General features: G+C 40.9%; 3 protein-coding genes across 5 annotated transcripts; 1 reads left to right on the top strand and 2 right to left on the bottom strand.

The window, feature by feature from the left end:
• Nucleotides 1–865: 865 nt before the first annotated feature.
• maco1b (macoilin 1b) lies at nucleotides 866–13,432 on the bottom strand. 2 transcript variants are annotated; one of them, XM_069535602.1, is made up of 11 exons: nucleotides 12,995–13,432; nucleotides 11,482–11,623; nucleotides 9,912–10,038; nucleotides 8,722–8,845; nucleotides 7,887–8,065; nucleotides 6,181–6,739; nucleotides 4,630–4,788; nucleotides 4,261–4,443; nucleotides 4,008–4,128; nucleotides 3,354–3,528; nucleotides 866–3,102 (listed from the first exon to the last, which is right to left on the bottom strand). In XM_069535602.1, exons 1-11 carry the CDS (start codon nucleotides 13,072–13,074, stop codon nucleotides 2,900–2,902), a joined length of 2,052 nt encoding a protein of 683 aa, XP_069391703.1. In that variant the 5' UTR covers nucleotides 13,075–13,432; the 3' UTR covers nucleotides 866–2,899. The 2 variants fall into 2 exon arrangements, with proteins under 2 accessions (XP_069391703.1, XP_069391704.1); XM_069535603.1 differs by having other exon boundaries at nucleotides 6,181–6,736; nucleotides 12,995–13,257.
• Nucleotides 13,433–14,094: 662 nt separating this feature from the next.
• rhd (Rh blood group, D antigen) lies at nucleotides 14,095–18,989 on the top strand. Its single transcript, XM_020084533.2, has 11 exons — nucleotides 14,095–14,230; nucleotides 14,777–14,958; nucleotides 15,279–15,459; nucleotides 16,988–17,138; nucleotides 17,240–17,387; nucleotides 17,486–17,658; nucleotides 17,807–17,944; nucleotides 18,015–18,142; nucleotides 18,225–18,304; nucleotides 18,493–18,566; nucleotides 18,684–18,989. Exons 2-11 carry the CDS (start codon nucleotides 14,808–14,810, stop codon nucleotides 18,708–18,710), a joined length of 1,251 nt encoding a protein of 416 aa, XP_019940092.2. The 5' UTR covers nucleotides 14,095–14,230; nucleotides 14,777–14,807; the 3' UTR covers nucleotides 18,711–18,989.
• tmem50a (transmembrane protein 50A) lies at nucleotides 18,849–23,829 on the bottom strand. 2 transcript variants are annotated; one of them, XM_020084534.2, is made up of 8 exons: nucleotides 23,684–23,829; nucleotides 23,252–23,364; nucleotides 22,631–22,740; nucleotides 21,431–21,543; nucleotides 20,536–20,603; nucleotides 20,246–20,338; nucleotides 19,609–19,669; nucleotides 18,849–19,521 (listed from the first exon to the last, which is right to left on the bottom strand). In XM_020084534.2, the coding sequence occupies exons 3-8, from the start codon at nucleotides 22,730–22,732 to the stop codon at nucleotides 19,476–19,478; spliced, it is 483 nt and encodes a 160-aa protein (XP_019940093.1). In that variant the 5' UTR covers nucleotides 22,733–22,740; nucleotides 23,252–23,364; nucleotides 23,684–23,829; the 3' UTR covers nucleotides 18,849–19,475. The 2 variants fall into 2 exon arrangements, with proteins under 2 accessions (XP_019940093.1, XP_019940094.1); XM_020084535.2 differs by lacking the exon at nucleotides 23,684–23,829 and having other exon boundaries at nucleotides 22,883–23,281.
• Nucleotides 23,830–24,999: the final 1,170 nt, after the last annotated feature.

The following is a 24,999-nucleotide window of genomic DNA, read 5'->3' as shown; positions in this document are numbered from 1 at the left end:
ACAGGGTTGTCACTCAAAATTCAAATGTGTAAGATCAGAATTGACTCCCTTTTATGGGTCCATTGCTGAAATCCCAGGCCCAGAGGTCGGCAGAGCACAGACACCCCCTGATTGGGATTATATGTTTATTTGAAATGTATAATTTTCTTTACAGCAGATTTTCCAATGGTGCACAACCTCATTTACCAAAGAGCCCAATGCTGCCCGACAGCAGTGGAAGCACCACTGATTCACATGTTTTGACAAAATGTGATTAGCCGCTAGCACGGACACATTTCTCATAAATGTCTTTTGTCTGAGCTGAATGGGATTTTCTGGTTTTGAAAAGAGGGATTTAGTGGTTTTTGACAGCGAGTAACCAGACCGTGTGGACAGAGAGTCTCTCTTTTAACCTACATTATGCAGAGGGACACTGCATCCTAGTGGTAAAGAGAGGACAAGGCATCTTGGTGATCTTCAGACTAGAAGCTAAAATAATTATCTTAATAGTTTTTAAAGCTTTTTCGGGGGAGAATTTATGTCAATAAAATGATTTATGAAATCATTTTTTTCTTGAAAGATGACATTATAATAAAATTAAAAAGATAGGCTGGCAGTGTTTTATATGTAATACAGGAATGGTTGAGATGGCTCAGAGATGCACTTAATCTTATATACCATTAAATTTAGGGGATCCGATGAGAAACATGATTTTAAGTTCATTTCCGACAAAGTCAATCAGTAACATCCTGTGTTAGATCCCCTAATAACAAACTTTAGAAAAACGAGGTTGAGGTGTCAAAATCAGTAGTAATACAAACTCGTATTCAAAGTGTAAAATCAAGATACATGGTTCGAGGAGCAGCAACAAACCGAGAGAAGTCAATTTGCAAGAAAAAAAAAAGTTTATTCCTTGCAAACCTCACAGAGCGAGAGCACAGCCAAGGTCAGACCTGGGGAGAAACAGAGCAGCGACTGTGGGCATAGAAAACAAAAAACAAACCAAAACACTTCTCTTAACTGTCAAATATCCGTTGACGCAACAACTGATTAAACTGTAATTTTCACAACTTCTTTTTTTTTTTCCATCCCAGGAGCCAATGTCAGCATTCTGAGCAAAAAAAAAAGGCTTCTCCCTATACAGTAGGTGAAAACCACACGCACAACAGTGATCATTTCAGATGACAGCGAAACCACATCAGACTCAAGCGATTTTCTCCCTGCAGGAAAATAACCATAATAACAGAAACAGGAGTAAAGAAAGCTGCTTTTAAAAAGAAAAACAGCCACTTGCCTGACAGTTGCAAATACTGTAACATTCACAAAAGGAAATTTTTGACTTTCTAGTCCCTTACTTTTAACTACACAGTCTACTACAGGCAGGTGACCGCCGTTCTCTACCTGCTGAACAGATACTTCCATTAAGTGATATTCAACTGGATATTTGACAAAAGAACAAATGTCAGCCAATGTATTTGCGGTACATTCTTGAACACATTACTAGAAGAAACAAGCATTCCAGTCTTGGCACACGAACTGAAGTGGAAGATTAATAAATAATAATATTTAACTGTTAATATTCAAGTTGGCATTTTTCGATGCTGTGTGTACATTGCACAATCCATCTTTATAAATTTCCCTTTCAAACAGCGTGTTTTCTACAGTGCAACTTTTAGTTGAAACTCAAAAAAAGAAAAGAGGGAGCGATGGCTTCAACTGAGGGAGTTGGGGTTTAACAGCCGTATGGATGAGCTTCTTTAGAGACCTGTGTGCAGTAGACTCTGTGGTAGATAACATCATGCCAATATACTGACAACAGGCAAACATGAGTACAATGAAATGGATTTGGTTTTGGTGCGTACCACTTTATCTGTTAGCAGTGATGTCTATAACAAAGGGACAGAGCAACCCTCCAGGAAATTGGCCAGAAAACCAAATCAGACCAATAGATTATTATCCCATCCATCTTAAGCCAGATGCTTCACAACTAATTTGTGCTGGGTCATGTCTCATTATCTCTCAGTTTATGTCCTCTACTCAAGGCACTGTGATCATGACAACTGGAGAAAGACGATGCAGAGTACCGAGAAGCTGTGCACTTGCAGTCTTCTCTTCCTGCACTTCTTCAACTCAAGAACTCTTTCAGAACATCGAGCCAACATTTAGAGCTGCTGGGGTTTGTTTCTTTTCAAAGTCTGTTTCTGTTTCCAACATGAGATCTTTTCCAGCTTGTTGAAATCGTCACTTGAATCTTAAAAGAGAAGAACCACAAAATAAACTATTTACCAGCAAACCCCAAAGCAGCAGAGGGCAGGTTTAATTTGGTGTCCGATTGTGGAAAGAAAGAATAAATAAAACATAACAGGGGAGAGAGTCTGTGCCAACTTTGCACTACATTCTTCTGGTTGTACAGATGTTGCCTTACTACCTTGTGAGAAAAACAATCTGTCAAAGAAACCGGGATACAAGTCAGGCTGTATGATGATGATGGAGAACTCTTGTCTTCCTGATTTTAGGAGGGAAAAATCAACCTAAAAAAAAGAAGCTATTCCCCAGGACCAAAGAGCAGGTATCAGGTTGCAGTGGGGGGAAGGGAGAGCAACAACCTTGAGATGTAGGTACATACCCGATTCTGTGAGGTTTCACTAGACACTTAAGAGAAAAAAAATCTGGGACTTCCTAGTTGACATGTCCATTTCAAGTTTTTTTTGTCTTTTGTTTTAACTACAACAAATACAGTCACACAATACAACATCCTTCTGACCTGGCGAGGAGAGAACAAAAAACCCCAAGAAAAAAACAACGTTCTCAGCCGCAGACATGCCGAACAGATTGGAAGGTGGTGGGCCTGCAGGTGAAATAAAAACTGACGAGAGTATGGATGGAGGGGAGGGAGGGAGGGGCGGGCGGGACTAAGCGTTCACTTTTTGAGTGGCTGGTAAACAGAGGCGTTGGGGTCGAGGCCGGAAGGATTGGTGTCCATGAACTTGGAGGAGTAGTGGGGGGCCACGGGGGTCATGCTGCTGGTGTCGGCTGTGTAGGAGATGCTGGGCATGACGGCCATCACTTCAGCTATCTTCTGCTTCAGGTCTTTAATCTCCTGGTCTTTCTGCATTATTTGACCTGGAAGAAGACATTAACAAAAACAAGAACTTAAATATGTGATTACAATTATGGGAAAGGGGATGTCGGAAATTAATGAGTACTCACACTCTCAAGCCATTTTCAGATAGGAACTCTGGCTACAGCCATACTACTTCAATTTAGTTTGAAAATGGCATAGTCCATACTAACACTTAAGGAAAAGTCCCATGTCTGAAAGCAGCTTCAGTATCAGTATTTGAATAAAAGTTATGTGTGTCAATCAGGCTGACCTTGTGCTATCTCCAGCTGTCTCTTGGCGTCCCCCAGTGCAGAGAAGAGGTCCAGTTTGATCCTCGTCTCTGCACTCAGGCTGTTCTCCAGGTGCTGGGTTTTGTCCTGCATGGCTGACAGCGCTGACATCAACACCTCTGTGTCTTTTTCATTCTCCTTATATTTATGAAGCTCCTGAGGAAGAGAAGAGATAGAGGTCAGGAGGTAAGTGTCTGTGACTGGTTGATTTAGCATACTGGTGACTGAATGTTGTGTTGTTGGCTTGGTTAGCACACATGTTAGCACTGTGTAAATACCGTCTGACAAAAAAGGCTGTTAATCATTGACTGGCTTCTCTCAAAAACTGTAGTATACGGCCTGTAGTTGACTGCTTGTTAAACATATACTGTGCTGCTTTCTGCGTGAGCACTGTTGTAAATATACTATATGTTATATTTTGCTGTGTCACTTCTAAGCTGTGGTCCACAATATTGTAAAAGTTATTGGCATGAAGAACTGAAAACTTAGGCATCAACACACCAGATCCACAGTTGATGAATTCCCACTCATGATTCAGTATGCAGGATCAAAAACCAAAATATAAAAACAGACAACTGCATGCAACATTTGTTGAAAATGTAGAAGTGCTTTAATTTAAAAATCTATATCCTCACCTGCACCTTCAATTCAAGCTCTCGGATCTGGTCCTCCTTTAGCTTGATATCCAGTGTTAGTTTCTTACACTCTGTTTCTAATTCAGTGATTCGCCGCCGCAGTGTGTCTGTGCACTCCCCTCTATAAATAAGTATGAAATAAAGTAGTCAATTACATTAAAGCTAATAACACATCACACCTTGAAGGAAACAAGTCACAAGTCAAGAGTAAAATGGTTGAAAACTAAATTTGTAACATCAGATGTGCACGTACCTGGATGCTGCTGCTAGTGCTACTGCTCTGGCTGCTGTGGCCTCCTCTAACTTCTTTCGCTTCTTTTCCTCTGCGAGTTGTTTCTCAGCGGTAGCTCGAGCTTCCTGCTCTGCTTTGAGCCGCTTCTCGAGTTGGCCCACGGCCTGTTTGTCCTTTTGCTTTGCCTGCACAGCATTATGAAGTCTGCAAGTGCACAGGCACACAAGTACATAGCATGAAAAGTCTTCACCAATCTGAAAGTATCTTCTAGAAGATATTTCCCCAATCAGAAACTAGTGTGTGAATGTAAAGCATTATGTAATGATTCTTCTGATAACGACTGCTGTTTACTTATTGTTTATTTTTACTGTGACAATGAGCACCACTCACTTATTCTGCAGCAGCTCATTCTCCTGTCGCAGTTGACCCAGCTCAGTGCGTATGGAGCGTTCGGCGCTGCCCAGTGAGCCAAGCTGGCTGCGCAGGTCCTGCTCTACCTGCCGGCTGGCCTGCAGGTCCGCCTTCAACTTTTTAACATCCTGCTCCAATCTGTCAGAGGTGGAAGAGTTAAAAGAGGAGACGCATTGATGTGCTGCTTAAATGACATTAGCACGATCTTTAGAAAATACATAAGCCTGCTGCTGTAAGCACAGATCAAGTTGCATTCCATGAAATATTACACCCTAGAATCAATACATGTTTATGTATGTAGCCAGGGATACATGACTCTTAATGTTTTGCTCTATAGAGTCCAACCCTTCATGGTGAAAATGTTTAGATCACAGAAGAGTCTCAGCAAAGCTTTCCCTGAATTATTATTGCTTCCGAGACCATCTCATATTTAATGTAAGATTTACGAATTATATTAAAAATATTCTTAATATTCTTATATCTTAATTTTTGTTAATGAGTTGATACACAACTAAACCAAGAAAACTACACATTAATGCTTCTTAGGGTTGTAAAAATGATGATCTCATTCATTCTTTCAGAACCGGAAAGTGGGCGAAGGAAGCTTTATATCAATTTTCATAAACTATCTTCTTCATTTTCTTCATCTTCTTCAACTAGAATGCGATGCTACAGATATTGTTATATGTGGTATGTTTTTCCTATCTGCTGTCAACTTTGGCAGTCACCAAGAAAAATCCACATTTGAAAAAGTAAACCATTGACAAATTTCAAACTTTGTTTCATAATTGGGCGCCCAAGGAGAAATCCTGCAACATCAGTGTCCTGTTCCTCTTTCTTCAAAAATTCTAGAAAGCTTTTACAGAGTGTCTTTACCCTGTCATGTTGTTTGACACAACATGAAGCAACTGAACTGAATATTTAGTTCAATTATTTATTAGTCACCAAGTACTTGGCAATTTGAACCATCAGTTACAGCCACAAATAGAATCTAATTCTGTGGGAAACACTGATGACCATCTGTTTGCTTTGTGCATGTTCTCTTACATCATTAATGGCCTCAGCTAGGGAGGTCAGCAGAGCAGATTTCAGTTTTTTAAATGGATTTTGGCTGCATGAAGCACAATCAATCTCTGAGCCTGTGTTTGTTTGCTCCAGGTGCATGAGAGGTCAAAATGTAAATGGTGCGCTCAATAAAAACACAGGAGTGACTTAATTAAAAAAAAAAAAACACAAAATCAACAGCAGGCAGCAAAATACCTTTCAGCCAATGATACCAGTTTAGCAGCAAGCAATGTAAGTAAAGTGACACAATCATACTTTAAAAGTTCTGCTATTGAACAGTTTTGTTTCTGATTTCCTGCCACATCAGATCCACCACACCATTCCTCTCTTGATCAGAGATATAATGCAAAAAAGAGGATACCACCAAACAACAGCAATAATGCAGGTTTCCATGTTCATGTATTCATTGACCAAACATTTAGACTACAATATTATAGTCTTAATGAATTTGCATGCTCTTCTTACCTAACAAGGGCTTCTGGCTTGCTCAGCTGGTTGTTGGGGATACAGTTGTCCGTGGGATCCCTGTGGGAGCCACCCGACATCCCCTTTCCCAGCGATAACTTGTTCTTCTTATCGTTCTTCCCCGAGGAAGAAGAGGATGATGGTGCAGAGGAGGGAACACTGCCGTTGCTAGAACTATGGCCGCGGGGCGAGGAGTTGAGTGTTACAGCATTGCTGCTAGCGTTTTTGTAGTTTTTGGATGAGGAGGAGGATGAGGAGGAGCAGGATGAATTGTTGTCCTCTTTGAGCAACAGGTTCTCTGTACTGCCCAGCTCTGTGGCCAGTCTCTTGTTGTTCATATGGTTCTCCATATACTCCATCTCCTGGAGTTTAGTGTCCACTGATGATGGCAGGATGCTGTTGCTGTTGTGCTGCTTTTTAGTCTCCCCGCCGCCCCTTCCCTCTTTCCCTTTTTCTTTATACTCTAGTTCTGGCAGTGGTGCAGATATCTTTTTATTGGCTGGGGCGCCGTTCTGTGACACTGGAGGTGTGTCCACTTCAGATATTCCTTTTGCTGCTGCTGCATGAAAACAAGAAATTAAAAAGGGGATGAAATATATATGACAAATGCCTTGAGACTTCATCTCAAAGAGTCTCCCGGTATATCAGACAAGTCTGTAGATCTGCTTACACATTATCTCTAAAAGATAAAGGAGTTTCAATACTTCCTAACTTATCTATTTTAGAACTGGACAATCTTTTTTGAAGGAAAAGGACAAAATGCCACCTCATAATTCATCTCAGCAGCAACATTTAAAGTGATGGGAAATCATGCACAACATGGCAGTTGTAAGTAGACAGATCCATGTAAATATAAAAACAGAATAGCTGTTTTATTCTCCTGACACGATCCAGAACTGATGTAAATCCTCACATGATCGCCTGAGCCCCTGATTTCTTAACGTCACATTTGTCCAGTCAGGAGTAATTTTGAACAATAAACACATTGAACTTTTGGTTCACAGTATAATCGTCATTTCAATTCCCCAATTGTGGAATGCACAAAATACTTAACTTATCAAATATATTTTTTAAAAAGTCAAAAGCACTACCAGGAAACTCTATATTCCTATCTCTGAACATCATTTACTCTGGTCCCTTGCTGATTTATTTTCATTCAATTGTAACTTTTATTCCTCATGTCATTATATTATTTCAACCTTTCAGTCCTGTTTCTTTCCATAAGTAACTGATGTTTGAATGTTCCCTCTGTATAAACTGAAAATATCTACTATTAGGTGTCATTCTTTTCTAACTTTTTTGAGAATTGTAGATGTACAGCATGTTTGTCACTATGCCATTGCAGTCTGTTCGTAACTCAATCAACCAAGTTTACACAAACTAGGTCATAAATAAAAGACAGACTTTATTTTCTCGGCTTTCATGTTTCACAGTAGCTGTACAAACTTTAACTATACATTAATGTTTATTTTTTCAGAATCATGGGGCAAGTACCTGCTATAGATTTTATACCAGTCTTCAATGACTGATGCAAAGTGACTGGCAGAACTTACTGCCTGTGGATGCGGCATTACTGACTCATTTCAAGACTATTTTATGATTTTACACGTCTAATAAAACTGTGTAATTTTATTATCCAGACCTCATATGAACCTGATGCCTCATGTGTGCACACAGTACGAAATACACATGGGTTTGAAGCTTACCTTCTTCTGCTTCGCGCTCTTGCCTCTGAAGCATCTGTTGCTCTGGAGGCAGAGCCTGCTGCAGGAGCTGCATGTAAAACTCATTCTCCTTCTGCACCTCCTTCTGCTTGCGGAGACGCATCTTATAGCTTACGTAACTCTTGAAGCCGAAGCCCAGCGTGACCACTGGGTAGCCAATGCTACAGAGAAGGACATAGAAAATACACTTACAAGTCTACCGTTTGGTTATAGTTAGAAAAAAATAAAATAAAATCAGAAAGTGTTGATTCAGTAAAGAAAATATTGCTGCAAAAATTTACTCATATTATCAAACTAATAATTCTGCATTATTCTATGTAACCAGCTTAACTTAAGGCATAATACAGGCTAACATAAAGGACTCCTTGGAGTAAAATGATTAAGCCCTCTTAACCTTATACAATACTGTGTATGAATATCAATGTTCACCATAGAGTACTCATTTAAGCCTCCTTCAGATCACATGAATGTGCGGACAGAACAATAGGAAGGATACAGAAGTTCCTACTTGTATAATAAGCTATGTTTCTAGGCTTACATTTTTCAGGAAAACTAACCCTAAACCGATTTATCATGAAAATCAGCAAAAGGAAGAAAATTACAGGCAAGTGGCCCACAACAGCATGACATCACTGACTGCATGAAGTCTGTCTCTCTGTGTTTGGTTTAGATAAAGCCATCTTTCCTTCACATCATTCCACAGCACAATGGTGACACATTTACAGTCGACACTAAACTCAAACATGCCTTTCGATCAAAGCGGGCCCGTCAAGGACAGTGTGCCGCTGCCCCTTGTTCAAACAAAACAGTGGCTCACCAGTGTGCAGCAAACGGACGACACAAGTCCACGTGGAAGTTCTTCAGGTCTTTGAATCTGATGGCTGCCTCTATGTACACAAACAGTATCCATAGAGACACTGTGGGCAGACAGACACCTCTCTCTGAAAAGAAAAGCAGGATGAAAACGTAAGAACTGAGCATTAAATTGTGTTCATAGTAAAGAGTAACAATAACTAGCAAAGCTGGCACAGAATACTTAGCCATGATTAAAACATTTTCTCACTGACAGTTAAAGAATTTGGTACAAAATGGATTGATTCTTATATTTATCGTTGTTTAATCCAACTAAAACAACAGGTGCAACACTGGTTTTGTAAAGACACTGCTGACTGCAGACCACGTGTACATAATGATGTTGCAACCGCTTCAAGTGTCCCAACAGATGATGGCAGGGCCATTAGCCTTGATTAACATTTGTCTGCCTTTGTTAACCTTTTCTGTCCCTGCACACTTGAGACAGAGACAGACAAGGTTAACAACCTGGTAAACACTTGCTGTGATCTCTTCATTGCTGCATAACCACTGAACCTTTATGACTTTGTGGTCACAGTAGAGAATTTATCCACTGTCTTCTTTGCTGTAAGATACTCACACACATATACATACAGGCTGTGCAAAGGTAAGAAATGTTAATATTTCTATGGTTGTGAATGTCCTGCAAGTTGCGTCGGAAGACTGCGAAAGCAACTGGTGACCATTCTGTGTTTCTCCCTCCCCCAACTGGCACAAGTATTTCAATCTGACACCTGGCCTTTGGTCAACACAGGGGGATACCACTAAATCAGAGCGACAACTAATCTGTGAAGTGCAGTTCACTTACACGAAGCAAAATGTGAATGCGAAGCAAACAACACTTTTTATACCTTCTTTTCCCATAAGTATGTGAAATGACTATATAGTATATATATATTTACTTTATATATTACTATATTAACATATAGAAATTACCATGATAGGGGGATTAATCTTAAATGTCTTGAGAAAATAAAATGAAAGCTCGGGTCCACAGAACTTCTGTAGACACGAATGTCAAATTTTGTTCCTGGTTGACAAACACACCTCTTGGAAACCTTAAGTATCCTTATCACTGACATTTGTCAACTTCTCCTATGCAGTATTAAAATGTAATAACAAATGTCCAGACATCTAAACAGAAAAGGGCCGTACCTGTGTGCCAAACATACTGCACCCACACATAGGTACTGGCAGCGAAGAATAGCCATTGCACTGGGATGAAGAGGAGGCAAATGATGTCCGAGGTAAACGCCACACACACAAAGAATACTGAGAAGGCCTGTAAGTGAGAGGAGAGGTGGTTATAATAAACAAGAACCATAAGCAAGGAAGGGAGATGTAGTTAGTATTTCACGCTCAACTCAAAACATTCCAATGTCAGCACATTAAACCAAAATTTAAACCAAAAGGAAAATGGTTTCTGGGCTGACAAATAGTCAGTTGAGTCAAGTCGAGTTTAATTGTTGGACATCAGTTCACTAAAGGATCGTAGCTGTATCTGTATCATTTGTAATGGGAGGGATCTCCTCCTGGGTGATTAACTCCATATTGAAATTATGAACAATTCTACATGAATAAAGAAATATTAAGTGTTCGTTTCTCTCTTGCTACATCTTTGTGAGACACAGACGCACCAACATACGCACACCTACACAATGCATTTCAATGAGAACAAGATACCCAGCATCTATAGCGGACCCATGGATAAATAAAATTATGATATATTAACATTAGGATCATTTTTTAAGATTTACAGCAAGAGTAATGACATGCAAGCCTGATCAGATCTATAGATATATCTATATGTATTTCATGTCAGATGAGAAGGACCATCCAAAGAAGCAGCAAACAGATAGTTGTTTCTGAGAGTGTTCATTTCTTTAGGATGGAACTAAAAATATGATCTGATTTGTGATGTTCATTGTTCACCTGCTGCAGCACCTTCTGCCTGCTGCATTTGTAGATGCTCTCTCCTGTTATTCTGTCTTCCAGATTCTCATGAAGTGTCTCCTTCATTTGTTTGGATTTTGTTTTGTCAGAATGAATGCTCTGTGTGTTATTCTATGATTATATATGATGATAATCATCTGATGTTTTACTCCACAAAATCCCTTTTCGTCTTGAATGATGGGGTATATCAATGATGATCTTTACACATACATAAGAAATCAGATTATTTGGTGCACTCACATAAGTATGAATTCACTGCTTTCAGTCATAGCAGACACAATTTAAGCTTATTAATAACAAATAACATGGCATATTACAGCAACACATTGTATATATATTATTATTTTTAGGTACAGGCATTTGGACTTATGGTGGAATGATAAGTCAGGTTTTGCAGTGTGTGAGATAACTGTCTACAATGTGCTTCTGTCTGTGTGCAATTTAAGACAGAAGGCTGAAAGGTGGTCAATGTCTAAAATTGGTATCCTTGTTCAAGCTGCGCATTTTTTAAACTGCTCAGACATGTGCTGCTTCTTTTATACTTGTGCATAACTAACAATAACTTAGATGTTTAGTCAGATGTTTTTTAGTAAATTGTTAAAGTGAATAGTGTGCTCCAGTATCCTAATTAGTTTTTGTCTGTGAGAATTAGTCTCATTTTTAGTACAATGTTGAATACTGTATTACTAATGTATTTTCCTTGAAAAAGGTGACAAATGTTTCTTCAGAAGGCATAATTCCAGTCTAATACATTTAAGCCATAGCTACTCACCAGCCCCTGGTATCTAAAGGAGTCGTAGACACTCCGGATGAAGAGCCAGAATGGCCAGAGGTACTCGAACCTGAACTCTAGTACAAAGTCTGCCAATAGCACCAGTGCCCACACCACCAGGAACTTCAAGTACAGGAAGGTACTGAAAAAATGAGCAGAAAATTAGATGACTTGAGATGTTTTGAAATGCAAAAACACCACAACCTTCAAAAGTGTTTATTTTCATATTGGCCGTGTGATTTGTGTTGATAAATGGTACTCATCTTTACCCACATGAGTGATTAAGTCGATATATCAAAGAAGCTGAGCTTGATTGTGGGCGTGTGTCGAGTAGAGGGTAAGATGAATGTCTCTGGAGCTGCTGTTTGACAGATTAGGTGCTTGTGTGTGCTGCACTTAGTCTAAGCAGCTTATGTTAAAAACTGCAACTGGGTACAAGTATATGGAAATGTAATAGACTTGTGCAGGATTTCTGTAACAGGCCTATGTCTGCACTTAGGTATGATCTTGTGATGCTGCTTTGAACATTAGGACATGACAATAGCTCATATGTATTATGTTATTACAGTATTTCCTAAGAGCTGATGAAGTAGCAAATGTCCAGCGTGTGCTGATGTAAATTGCTGCTGGCTCTGTCCTGGTGTCACAGTCAATGTCAGTTTAATAGGATAGATTCATTTGATCTCAGTTGACATTTTGTTGTTGGAACAGTAAGACCCAGAAGGTGACACAGTGGGGGGGTTCTTTGAGCTCCAAAGTATGATGGTTGTGTGATGAGGGGGCGTCTGCTCAATAATTCAAGGACTTCCCTGCAGCCTTAGATGCCACGTGTGTAACAAGTGGCTTCTACCGCTTGGTTTATCAGACTCATAGGAAGTCATAAAGATGTAGCATCTGTCAGGTGACACTCAAGTCAGTTTAGTGTCCAGATTGACTGGTTGTAAAGCTGGGTCAACAGTAGGCAGGTGAACTGGGTGCAGTGCTATCGTGTATACGGTTAATATTAACATGGGTTAGAGTATTACTGAACCAGCAAGGTGTGTGTGGTGAAGTTGGCAACGAGCACAAAAATCTGCTGTGGAGCTAGCCAACTGAAGTTACATTAGCTAACAGGGGGGCAGCTAATTCTGACAGAGGTGGCTGACAACAGACAGGAGGCTGTGTACACAGTATCACCAAAAGCTTAATTCGGACAGTAACGCTGCTGTTGCAGAGACTTTGTGACACGGTTCAAAACGGCCTGTGTTGCGGCCTAGCGCTGCAGCTAGCTTAACAGCTAACGGTGCCTTCCAACTGAATGTGCACCGAAAACATACTGCTAGCATACACTGGGCTAATACCAGCGGCTAGCTGGGTTATTAAAGAGTGCTAACGGCTGCAGTTCATTAACACGCGAGTGGTAATGACACTAAAGCCCACGCTGTGCAGAGACCAAGCCGCGGGCATCTCCATTCACTGGCCCTCGTTTGTGTCGTGAGGAGGAGGACCCTCCGCCAGGCTCCATAGAAGTTACCTGCCGTAAATACCCTCGGTGATTCGGTTCCGTTTCAACGGCCGTCGGAGTTTGCTGCAGTCCGCATTGCGCCGCTTCATCCTCCTCCTCTTGGCTTTGGCCTTCGAGCAACCGCTGTAGTCTTATCCAGTTTTCTTGCGTACGCGGACAAAAACAAATGGATAAATGAAGTCGCTGTGGTCGTGCGTCGCTGTTGTTATTTTTCTCTCCCCGCTGGAAACAAAGAAATAAATAAAGGACTCTATTCGGGAACCTCCTCTTTTTCTGTCGGCGCAGGCCCAATAAGCCTCGAGCCGCCGCGCTGTATTGTACGTTACGTGCGGTTGTCAGACGGCTGGAGCGTCCAATGAATGTGTCCGCCGAAGCCGCTCCGTGTGACGGATGCGGGGACGAGCCACTCAGGTCGCACCGCGGCCGCTCGGTCACTTCCTCTCTCCGCCAAACGCAGCAGGACAGAGCGAGGAGCCGAGGGCCGCTGCGTGCGGAGCGTCTCGGCCCTGGACCAATCCGGTGTCTGTGGACAAATCGGGCACCGACGATTGACCAATCAGCTGCTCAGGGAAGGCGGGCTCAGTCGTAGAGGTTTCTGCTTTAGGTTTATTATCGTGAGCAGGAAAAAACGCGTCTCTAATATAGTTTGTGCCAAACACAAGAGTCCAACATTATAACACACTGGGGTTTATTATATTCACTGACAGACTTGACTCATGTGTGCTCTCTGTGTTTTGTTACCAGGTGAAAGTGTGTGTGTATTGTCTCTATAATCGTGTGTTTGACAAAAAAAACCTTGGCATCATTAGGATCTTCCTTCATCTTCAGTTTTCAAAAGTAAATTAGACACACACACGCACATCAGAAACCTGAACCTTGACTTTTGTTTTATCTTAAACACATAAACACCAGTGACAGTGTACAAATTACTCTGGTAACTGATTAGAATGACAAACAATCTGATTGGTTTGGTGTTTACATGATGGAAGCGAAACTTTGGGGGAAAAATTGACCTTGGTCTGCAAAAATAAATGCTAAGATATTGCTCAGAGAAATTCTGTTGCTGATATTAAACCTTGAATTGAATACAGGTGGTCCAGCCCTCACATGTTTTGCTGTGCTTGTGAGGTTGATCTCTCAGTCTGCTGGTTTCTTGGTCCCCAGAGGAGGAATCAAAATGACTTTGTTGATCCTCTTGGCCTCATGGCAAGAAGTGAAGATGTATCAGTGACAGCAACTTTTCATGTAAGTGTCTGTCTTTCGTGTTAAAAGCCAAAAAAAAAAAAAATAGATGTGTAATCAGGCAGCAATGTTGGCTTCACTTTTTCTGTTTGTCTTTGTCAAATCCCACACAGAGTATCACATCACTCAGAGTGTATGGAAGAGACTGTCTGTCACTGTTAGGAAACGTTACTCATTAAGGCGTAGTTTTGGTTGTGAAGCCAAAAAATAAACAGTGAGTAACTGAAATGCTGACAATAATATGATCACCCATGAGAGTCAACACATTGAAAACATATATAACCTAATAACACACAAACCAAAAAGTGAATTTCACTGTGGGATTAGTTTGATCTCATCTTATTGTATTTACCATTGCCCAAATTCTCTTTCGAATACTAGAGGATTAGTGTTCTTAGTTAAAATAAAAGTCAGGATTCAATCAGCTTTATAATCAATCTTTGATATGCAGGACCAGTCTAGAGCTATTTCACTCTGCTTGCCCAGGGCTGATAAAAAAAAAGCTACACTTAGGGTTACGCCCATGTTCAAACTCTCCACATGTGTCAGTTGAAGGAGAAGTGTGCAGAGAACATCTCTAATGGCTCCTCAGTACGCACCAAGTCTGCGCTCCCGTCTGGCTCCTCTGCTGCTCCTCCTGCAGCTGGCCTTCATTGTCATATATGCCTTTTACACTGAGATCCAGGTTCATGGAAAGCCACATGGGGACACCTTCAGTAACATTTACCCAGGTGAGTAGTGAATTTGGAAGAGAGTAGAATGTAGACACTTCATGAGTCATTCAAGAAAAATGCGTTTTCATCTGCATGTTATAGCTTCATTAAAAACTAAATAAAGTCACATTATATGTCAGGGGTATAGGGAGGGGCTGCAATTGTTACTGTTGCTTGCTGATAACATCCTACAGTTACTGGCTGTGTTTTGGGGCAGATGATGTGGTTTGTCTCATGAAAACATAGCAGTAATGAACCAGAAGTGATTGTATAACACATCTGTATTGTTATTCAGATATGTGACAGGTTTTAAAACATGCTGCACGTCTCTCTTGCAGAGTTTCAGGATGTGAACGTGATGGTGATTTTTGGCTTTGGCTTCTTGTGCACTTTCCTTGTTCGGTATGGTTTCAGTGCCTCGGCCTTCAACCTCCTCGTGGCCGTCATGGCCACGCAGTGGGCAGTCATACTCAACGGTATTGAAGACTACAGAGGAAAGATACGGCTGGATTTGAGGAGGTACCAGGTCATATTTTATTTTCAATGATTTTATGAGCAATCTGTTCTGGTTCCTTTACCTCCTTCTCCATCCTGGAAATTAAATGCTGGATGGCTCAAAAATGTCTTGCAGCCTAATATTGACGAGTCAGAGATAATGACTATTGCCCATGGTAAATGTTTTGTATTTATATAGCACTTTTCTAGTCTTGATGACCAGTTTTGCTATTCACCCATTCACACACATTCATATAGTGCATCTATGAGGGGGTTCAGCATCTTGCCCAAAGACACTTCGGCATGCAGATGGGCGAAGACTGGGGATCGAACTGCTGGCTTTCTGGTCGGAGGATGACCGCTGTACCCCTCAGCCACAGCCGCCCTGCAAATACACATTAAAGCACCTGGATCATCCCAAAAAATTTAATATAAATGTACAAACCTCAGTGTCACATTTAAAGGTTCAGTGTGTAGAATTTGGTGACATCTAGTGGTGAAGTTACAGTCCACCATAGAGAAGACCCACTCCCAATGTTAATGTAAAGAATTTAATTATAAAGGGTCTATTCTCGGGTAAAGAAAACAATTGGTAGATGGTACACACTAGTGAAAAAATCACTAGGATTATTCTATATTTAATTTCTGTATATAGATCGCCTTAATCTTACACACTGAACCTTTAATAACGATCTTACTGTACCTTGAACAAGCATGTCAACACTCTCTAAGATCAGCTTTATCCAAAAGAAACCCAGAAATTGTTATTCATGCCTTCATTTGCTCTTGTTTTGATAACTGATATTCTCACATGCCTGAGCCAACAGAGTTTCATAAATGTCAGCTTATCCAAAACACAGCAGTCAGACCTTTCACCAAATCCACATTCTCCAATTTTAACATCTCTTCATTGGTTTCTGATCCATTCTGGACCTACGCCTAAGTACATTTCAGATCTGAGGTCCTGAGCAGAGGCCCTATACTAGCTATTCCTGAGGACTAAGGGTGACAAGGCCTTTTCTGTAACAGCCCTTATACTCTTTGTAACAATCCCCCCGAGGAGATCTGTCTGGTAAACTCCCTATTCTCTTTCAAACCTCTCCTAACTCTTCCAAATGCAAAAATGCCTAAAATTGAATATCCAAATTAAAATGGCTGAAGTTTCTGAACCACTCTGAATACACACATGAATGAGGTCTTGCTAGAAAGACCTCCTGAGGGACCTGAGGGGAAGTGTGTTTTCACAGGACTTTTGCTCTGAATTCACTTTCATGTCTTTGTTTTTATTAATTTATTTAAACCAATTATTTTAATAATTCCATAATGTTTTGTCTTTATTGTTTTTACTCTTTTTTTTTACTAATTATTTGTGTCTATGTGATCTTCAAATTACTTTTCTATTGTTTACCCTTGATTATTCTTTATAAACTTATAAAGCACCTTGTAAAAGCATGTTTTGAAAGATGCTTTATCAATAAAGCTTATTGTTATTATTAGTATTTAATTTCAGAGTTCTAGCTTTTAAACCATTGCTTGGAATGTTTTAATACAGCTTGGTAGAAGCAGAAATGTGCACAGCCTCCGTCCTCATTTCTATTGGAGCTGTACTGGGTAAGACCAACCCTGTTCAGCTCATCCCCATCGCCCTGCTGGAGGTGTCGGGGTTCATCTTGAATAAATGGGTCCTGCAGACTCTGCTGAAGGTAAATAACATTTGATCCTTTCATCAGATCCAACATCAGTGCATTGGCTTGTCCTGATTTTGATGGCACTGTATACTGCTGCTGTTGTTCCCTGACTGCAGGTGCGACTGGTGAACAGCATCATGATGCTTCACATCTTTGGGGCTTTCTTTGGACTCATGCTGACTTGGATCTTGCAACGGAAAGGTTCAGAATGGCGATTTGAGAAAGAGAAAATCCACCACAGATCTGGATTATTCTCCATGTTGGGTGTGTAACATTCAGTTTTTCTAGTGTTACTGCTAAGGTTTGTTGTGCAGCAGGTGGGATGGCAGAACAAAATTGAAACCCTGTTCTCTGTTCTGCAGGGACTTTGTTCCTCTGGATGTTTTGGCCAAGTTTTAACTCTGTGCTTTTGGACGATCGTAATTCCTGGGGGAAGCTCGGGGCCGTGTGCAGCACTTACCTGGCCCTGGCTGTCAGTTCTGTTACAGCAGCTGCCCTTTCCGTGCTCTCCAGTCCCAAAGGAAAACTCAACCTGGTACGATCTGACACCTGATATTTTTAACACACACTTATGCCTCTTCATGGAACTGCCTTGAGACCATGAAATCTACCCTAAAATTGAATCAGTCAATATGCGTGGTGTCGGCATGATCTGATTCTTTGCGTCTTCGCTCTTCTCTCAGATCCATCTGCAGCAGTGCAGCCTTGCTGGTGGTGTTGCTGTTGGTGTGTCCATGTCTGTGGTTCATCAGCCATGGGAGGCCATGATGATTGGATTCACTGCTGCTGTTGTATCAACCATTGGACACAGATACATCAAGGTTTTTATCACCAATAGCACAAATCAAATAATGTATACGTCCAGATTCCTGATAATCTAATATTTTCCAGACTCAAATGCAACTTGCATTTCTATGCCACGACACCTGTGCTGTTCTCAGTACACATGGACTCCCTGGACTACTGGGATGGACGGCACATCTTCTGCTGCAGATAAAAGACTGCGACGACCACACAACGTAAGAACGCATCAGTCGTATGAAAGGCATCACAGCACACACAGGCAGAAAAGGTGTGATACCTTGTGTCCTTCATTTTCAGAGCAATCCATTTCGCTGTATTTCACATTTTTACTCTTCTCATCACCATCGCTATAAGTCTGGTCATGGGAATCATCACTGGTAAGTTTCCACTTTCACCACCTCGTATAACAGAGGACAGAACATGAATAAAATGTGTGAAACTCCCTTAAAACGCCTCATTTAACAGTGTCCTACAATACAACGGATCACAACCCCAGCTGTGTATCGACTGTGTTTACATGTGTGCCATTCGTAAGATTGTTTTCTTGGTGACTGTTCTGTTTAAGGACTTCTGCTTAAGTGGGACTTCTGGAGACCACCCCAGGACAAGAAATGTTTCGATGACCAGGCTTTCTGGGAGGTATGTAATCGACATTATATTCCCCTTTCTACAATGAAAATCATTTCCAGTGAGACTAAACAGTTCTGCACATTTTTCTGTTTTCTTTCAAAGACAAATAATTTCTATATTTTGCAGTTTCCTAAATTAGCAGTAAGAAAGTGAGACGGTGGAGAAAGAAATGGGTCAAGTCTGGAATCCTGGAAGTGAAAAATATTTTCATGTCAGTGTATAATATTATATACATGTATTATTTTAATACAAGGGTGTTTTTTTAAGAATGAATGTTTAACTAGAGAAACATGAATGTAAGTCATTTATTGTTCAGTAGGTTTATGTTTAATGCTGTCATACTTGTCAGGAAATAACCTCATGGATTTGGATATTACACAAGCAAAATGTATATGAGTAAATATAGCAGTGAAATAAAACAATAAATGTGGATGATGCTTCAGAGCTGACGTCTTTTACAAACAACCCAATATGGTTACATTCAGCATGTGTGTATGTGTACAGTATTTTGAAACCTGGCTCTCAATACATTTTGTATCATAATAACTTATGTTTTTCCAATTGCTCACTCAACAGTTCGAATTAAATGACGTCGTAGCAGTCCAAAGGAAACAAGGACAGTTCAGGACAGAGCATCTTCCAAAACACATATTTTGTTATACACAACTTGTAAACCCACTAACTAGGCTACATTTAACGATGCAGTGCATTTGAAAATACTTAAACTTACAATGATTCTATTACAATTTGTGCTTAGTTATGATTAAGCTTTTAAACGGGAAATGGTTTAAATTAAACATGTTAATTTAAATGCTAAAAAAGTTTTTTTTTAGATATATATTTATAAAGTGAAGTATATTGTCTCATACAATATAGAAAGCAACGAGTAGAACAGCGGACATAAAGACACACAGTCCATTACTGCCACAGATCCTCTGTGCGACCAAACTTGAAGACCAAACCCCTGCAAGGAGAGACAGGAGGGTGGTATGAGAAAGTGAAGGCTGAGAATGGGTTGGAAGTAAGATGCCACTGAGGACTATCGACTTACCCAAAGAAAATGAATGCATTCTGGAAGAAGATGGCAATACCCGGGTACACGACAGGCTTCTCTGCAAAAGACAACAGGTTCACAGAGGTTATCAAGTGGGGTAGTTTCTACTATTTTGTTAAGTATCACACTTAAGTTGGAGAATATGTTTTTTCTTTTTTTCAGCATATGTATTTTCAGTTACTCCTGTTTATTCTCTCTGTCTTTTGAGAACACACAGCTTATGTACGCAAACAGGTTCGTCTGATGCAAACTGTCCGTCACTGTCCACAAACTTGCATGCATCCCTTATATTGACTGTTAAGCGATATATCCACTAAGCGGGCAGAGTTTCTGACAAACACGGCGATGGTGGAGAAAGTTGTAAACGCGTTGTGGTCGGACACACGTGGACAGTGAATTCTTTGTTGAAATTTCATACTGGTGTCCTGTGATTGTCTCTCTTGAGCTACTAACGCTACCTCCATGATTTCCAGTGGCCATGCTCCGTTCAGTCCGTATCTGCAAGCTTTCACAAAACGTCCACGAATAAGGACAAAATGAAAGCAGAGTACGGACAGAAGGGTCGTCTATTTCCAATGCGTGACACCCCAAAACCGATTACTGAACAGTCGATGCGCCATGTGGACAAACTTACGAGGCACCACAAATCCTCCGAACAGAATCCACATGGAGGCGATGAGAGAACCAAAAGCCAGCATGAAGCCAATGAAGAGCCACACTCGTGCACCTGCCGACAGAGATAAGAGAGGGTGGATTACTACGTGGCTCAAAATGCTGCTTCCTTATGGGTTTGTGTTTTACTGCATATGTGTTGTAATAGTTGTACAAGGAGATGAGAAATGAGAAATGGAGAAAATGAACTGTATATGGAGAAATATGTTCATAATACAGAGTAACTCATCGTGTCTTTTCTACCACACTCACCTGTCTGTCCAATGCAGCCTTCACTGTAGCTGTCTCCTCTCACTTGTCCATTTGAAACAGCATTTATCCTAAATGGGTCAAAGGAGAGATAAAAAAAACAATTACAAACATATCAGAAGCTACTTAATAAGTTGCCTATTTAATCCTGATTGGATGATTATATCTGTAATTTCCAAGCAGAACGGGAACAGCCAATGAGAGAGACAGGAGCAGCCGATGGTGCTACTGAGCAACGATTTATTCATTCTGCTTTTGTTTATTACCATTATAGCAAGTTGTCGCTACATGCTTCCCCATGAGGTCCCAGGAGAGACTCGAGATGGAGTCTGTAGTGCATGATGTGCCATTATTTTCTAATCTTTAAGTGTGGGTGTGTTTAAGATTATAGAGAAGAATATCTATGAAGATGGTCCTCATGTTCTTAGTGGAACCCAATTTCATAATAATTCATAAGGTTTTTAAAACTCCTGTCATCTGAGCCCAGCTTTACTTGTGGATGTAGATGCTGAATTGCCATGGAGACGGTTTAGTCGCTATCATGTGACCTAAGTATGGAATTTCAGTCACATGATGTCAGAAAGTGGAAAATAGAATAAACAGACTTGCAGCTATAACTGGAAAAGATCATAATTCAACAACCAGTAGTCAGTAGACTTAAAGTGAAAGACTAAGGATGATTTAAAACATTTAAATAAACCCCACTATCATACGTCCACCTGTTATCTTGTGACCAAAACAAATGTTCCATTTCAGTTGCAACCTAACTCTATCTGCTGAGAGAGACCTCAAGATGGGGCCGCAACACAAAGTGAGTGGACCATGCAGTGACAATTTTCCCCAAACTTTAGGCGATTATATTCCCTCCAAGAGAAATAGTCCACTAATGGTGACTCACATGAGAAAAGCCACTGTAGCGATGACTCCACAAGTGTGATATGCATGATGAAACTCTCCCTGATCAGGATATTTCACCGCAGCGTCGATGATGATCCACCAACCAGTGAAGAACTGCAACAACACGATTCATAGTTAGTCAGAGGAGATCACTGCTTTCAGACATGAACTGAAGTCCACCCATTTTCCACACAAGTTTCCCCAGAGTATGTGAGAACGCAAATCGCAGCCCCCTAGTAAAATGTCAGAGTGAGTCCAAGTGAGAATCCTGCAGGAAAATGTCCAGAAAAATTCACAGTGAGCGAGTGGACGTATTGATGGCCTTTGTAACACATGACGGACACACTGCAGAAGAATTCAAATACATACACATAAAAAGAAGCGAACGAATTTGTCAATGTGGAGAGACGACAAGATCTGAGAGCGTTAAGCACCTACACCAATGTCGGTATGCAGTAAACAAAACCACTGTGCTTTCCACAGCAGAATTTACACGCCATGTCCTGCCTCCGACATGCAGTACCAACCCCTGCCTGAATGTTCCGGGCATCTCCCTTGTTGTGAACATGTCTGATCCACAAAATCTTCTGCTGCGTTCCCCAAATGTGGAAGGTAAACTGTGGAAAATGTCTGGAAAATGGGATCCGAATATTGTTTGTGTCTGAAAAGAGCTTGACAATTTGCTGATCCATGAAGCTTTAATAACAATAATGTATAATCTGCATCTGTCTTGCTGTGCGGGGGTTTGCTCTGTTGCCTCACAGCAAGACGGTCCCAGTTTGAATCCCAGTCTACTGGGCTTTTTCTGGGGGGAGTTTGCACGATCTCCCCTATGTCTGTGTGGGTTCTTCTCTAGGTGCCCCAGCCCACAGAAGGTTAATTGAAGACTCTAAAGTGGGAAGAGTGGGAATGGAATGATCGTTTCTAAATGTTGTTCCTGCCAAACCCTGGCGACCTGTCCAGGATGTACCCTGCCCCTCACCCAATGTCAGCTGGGATTGGCCCCTACATTTCCCCAATTTGACTAACTGTATACAGATTGTCGCAGAGGTTGACATATTATTATTAAAGCTCCGCAGGTCAGCAGACAGTTGAGCTCTTGTCAAAAAAATACACAACAGTAACTCAGATCTCAAAGTAGCCTACAGTGTGTGTGTGTGTGTGTGTGTGTGTGTTAAACTGAGGACATCAGTGTTCATACCAGCACTCCAGCTGCTACAGATGCGATGGTGTTCCTCCGCTCCCCCCAGTCCACATTACACTCGCAGTCTCCGCACCGGATTCCGTCCAGAAAACCTGACATGACTCAATCTGTTGAGTGTGAAAGTGAAAGCAACATCATCAACTTCAGAGAAATAATTGAATCCAGATCAACGACACGAGTGATGAACGGTGGATTGTATACGTCATCAGATCGATGTGTACAGTGGGTAGAAATCAGCGTGTAGACTACTTCCGGGCGCAGCAGCTGAGCAGGAAAGATGATGCTCAGCTTCCTCGGTCGAACACTGAACAACAACAACAACACAAACTCCATCTTTATCCACTGGATCGGCAGCAGACTGACACATGTTCAACCACCAGAGTGTCGACATATCACATTAACACGCAGCAGAAGCTCACGGAGTTCCCCACCGACACGGCCGAGTCGAGGCTTTTGTTCATCGCTTTGATACGAGCGATCATTTCCTTCAAGGTTTCTTCCTCCTGCGTAAGAGGCTGAAAACAGCGTCGTGGCAGGAAGGACAGAGTCTGAGGCAAACAACGACATGCAGCTCAGTGTGTTTATTTCGCGACAGGGTCTTGGAAATGGATTCGTTACCTTTCGGTGGGTGTTCAGCAGCGGAGCCCCGGTTCAACCACACTCTGCTTCAGAAGGAGCTGGGGTCACGCACATGCGCAGTTGGTAGATGAGAGATCCGCTGCGTTCAGGAACTGTGGGACATGACGGGACTTGTTCTTAAAAGTACACGAACATGAACGCAACTATTCCATTTTGTAGTAAACCTCATTAGAAGGGATAGTAATACGTTCAACTTATATTTTACTTAATATGAAACACAGTGGATGAGCATATTTTAGAGATCCATTGACGCATTTCATACTATTGCTTTTGCTACTACTACTACTACTAATAATAATAAAATAAAATAAACTTGATCTATATGACAATTCAAAACATAGTTAGAAGGTGCTTTACAGGTTAAAAATAAAGACCTGCAGGCAAACAATCTAAAACTAGAATGACGCTCACCTTTGCCAAGGCCCAACCGTCTCCTTAACTTTAATCAAGCTGCACCACATTCCTCACACTCACAAATGTGAGTGATTTGATTTGATTTGAACCATTCCAGCTAAATGCTGTTTCAAATGGAGGAGAGGAGGCAGCTTCAGTGAAGGCTGCAAGAGTGAAAACAAAATGAAGAAAGAGATTATACCTTACTATTAGAACAGTTGGGAAGATTTTTGTCCCTTGTAGACCTGCATGGCCCATTTGCATTTGACTAAGCTCAAAGTGTGTCAGCACAACGGCTAAATACAAGTTTAAATAACAGAGGGTCTATCAGAACAGACAGTCAACAGTACATTTGACTTCATCTAATATTGTTTGTGGATCTTGAGTATCCTCAACCTCATAGGACATTAGTGCTTGGTTTGGCTACGCAGCGTGAGTGAGTCACATGGGGCTGTCATGCCTCCTGCTAAGTCTTTCATTATTCACACTCTACTGTGCTTTCAACTGGGTAGAGGACTATAAAGAACATACTGTATGTGAAGCAGTGGTATCACACAGCATTCCTCTCTTGAAAAAATCATTGACCAGGGTTTTTTCCTGAGATTTCAGGGCAGCAGAGTTTACAATGTGCTTATAAGTTAATGGAAAGCCTTGCATTGACAACCCCATATTCCTGCCTCTTTGGAATTCAACGCTTATTCAGTTGGTTTTACAAAACACTGCTGCCAGCTTGTTCTTGATGCCATCCACATTTCCTTGGAAATTATACATTTCTGTGGCATTTAGGTCAGTCCACATTTCTCTTTTAGTTGCATGTATTATGAACAAATGCAACATCAAACAATGACATCACCCTAAGAGGAAATCGAAGTAGAATCCATTGCATTTCCACTCAGAATGAGCTCAGCTCTTACAACGATGCACCTCGTCTCATCTCAGTACAATGGAGGAAATAAAGGCAGCTCTAAAAACTTTTAAAAAATGACTCTGTATTTACTAAGCATATGTCTCAATAAAATGTCCACCTTCTACCATTAGTGGTTTATTGTCCTACCAACTTGATCAAAGTTGGGTTAAAACCTTTTCTTCCATGACGAATTACAAGTTGTAACAGTTGTAAGGGACAGGGTAATTTAATGGATTATAAGTAAACTAGAGTCTATATTTCTGCTATGGCTGGTTGAACAATGACCAGACAAGTGTTTTGCAGAACATAATAATGCCACAGTGAGTTCACCCAGGACCCTTTTGGATAAAAAATCTCATAATCGTGTCCTATTAAACATATGAGGGATTTTTTTTGCTTTATGAGGTCGCAGAGGCTATTAAGATGG

This window comes from Paralichthys olivaceus, chromosome 12, assembly GCF_024713975.1.
Source record: "Paralichthys olivaceus isolate ysfri-2021 chromosome 12, ASM2471397v2, whole genome shotgun sequence".
Lineage (NCBI taxonomy): Eukaryota > Metazoa > Chordata > Actinopteri > Pleuronectiformes > Paralichthyidae > Paralichthys > Paralichthys olivaceus.
This window is presented reverse-complemented; position numbering and strand designations above follow the sequence as displayed.

Excerpts from the sequence above, each read along its gene's own strand:
- maco1b (XM_069535602.1), bottom strand. The coding sequence starts at position 13,074 with ATGAAGCGGCGCAATGCGGACTGCAGCAAACTCCGACGGCCGTTGAAA. Across the intron at positions 11,624-12,994 it reads ACCGAGGGTATTTACGGCAG|TACCTTCCTGTACTTGAAGT; the intron begins GTAACTTCTATG and ends TCATTTTTTCAG. Across the intron at positions 6,740-7,886 it reads AGAGCGCGAAGCAGAAGAAG|CAGCAGCAAAAGGAATATCT; the intron begins GTAAGCTTCAAA and ends GTTTTCATGCAG.
- rhd (XM_020084533.2), top strand. The coding sequence starts at position 14,808 with ATGGCTCCTCAGTACGCACCAAGTCTGCGCTCCCGTCTGGCTCCTCTG. Across the intron at positions 18,143-18,224 it reads GACTGCGACGACCACACAAC|AGCAATCCATTTCGCTGTAT; the intron begins GTAAGAACGCAT and ends CTTCATTTTCAG. Across the intron at positions 18,305-18,492 it reads GGTCATGGGAATCATCACTG|GACTTCTGCTTAAGTGGGAC; the intron begins GTAAGTTTCCAC and ends GTTCTGTTTAAG.
- tmem50a (XM_020084534.2), bottom strand. The coding sequence starts at position 22,732 with ATGTCAGGTTTTCTGGACGGAATCCGGTGCGGAGACTGCGAGTGTAAT. Across the intron at positions 20,604-21,430 it reads GCTACAGTGGCTTTTCTCAT|GATAAATGCTGTTTCAAATG; the intron begins GTGAGTCACCAT and ends TGACCCATTTAG. Across the intron at positions 19,522-19,608 it reads AATGCATTCATTTTCTTTGG|GGGTTTGGTCTTCAAGTTTG; the intron begins GTAAGTCGATAG and ends CTCTCCTTGCAG.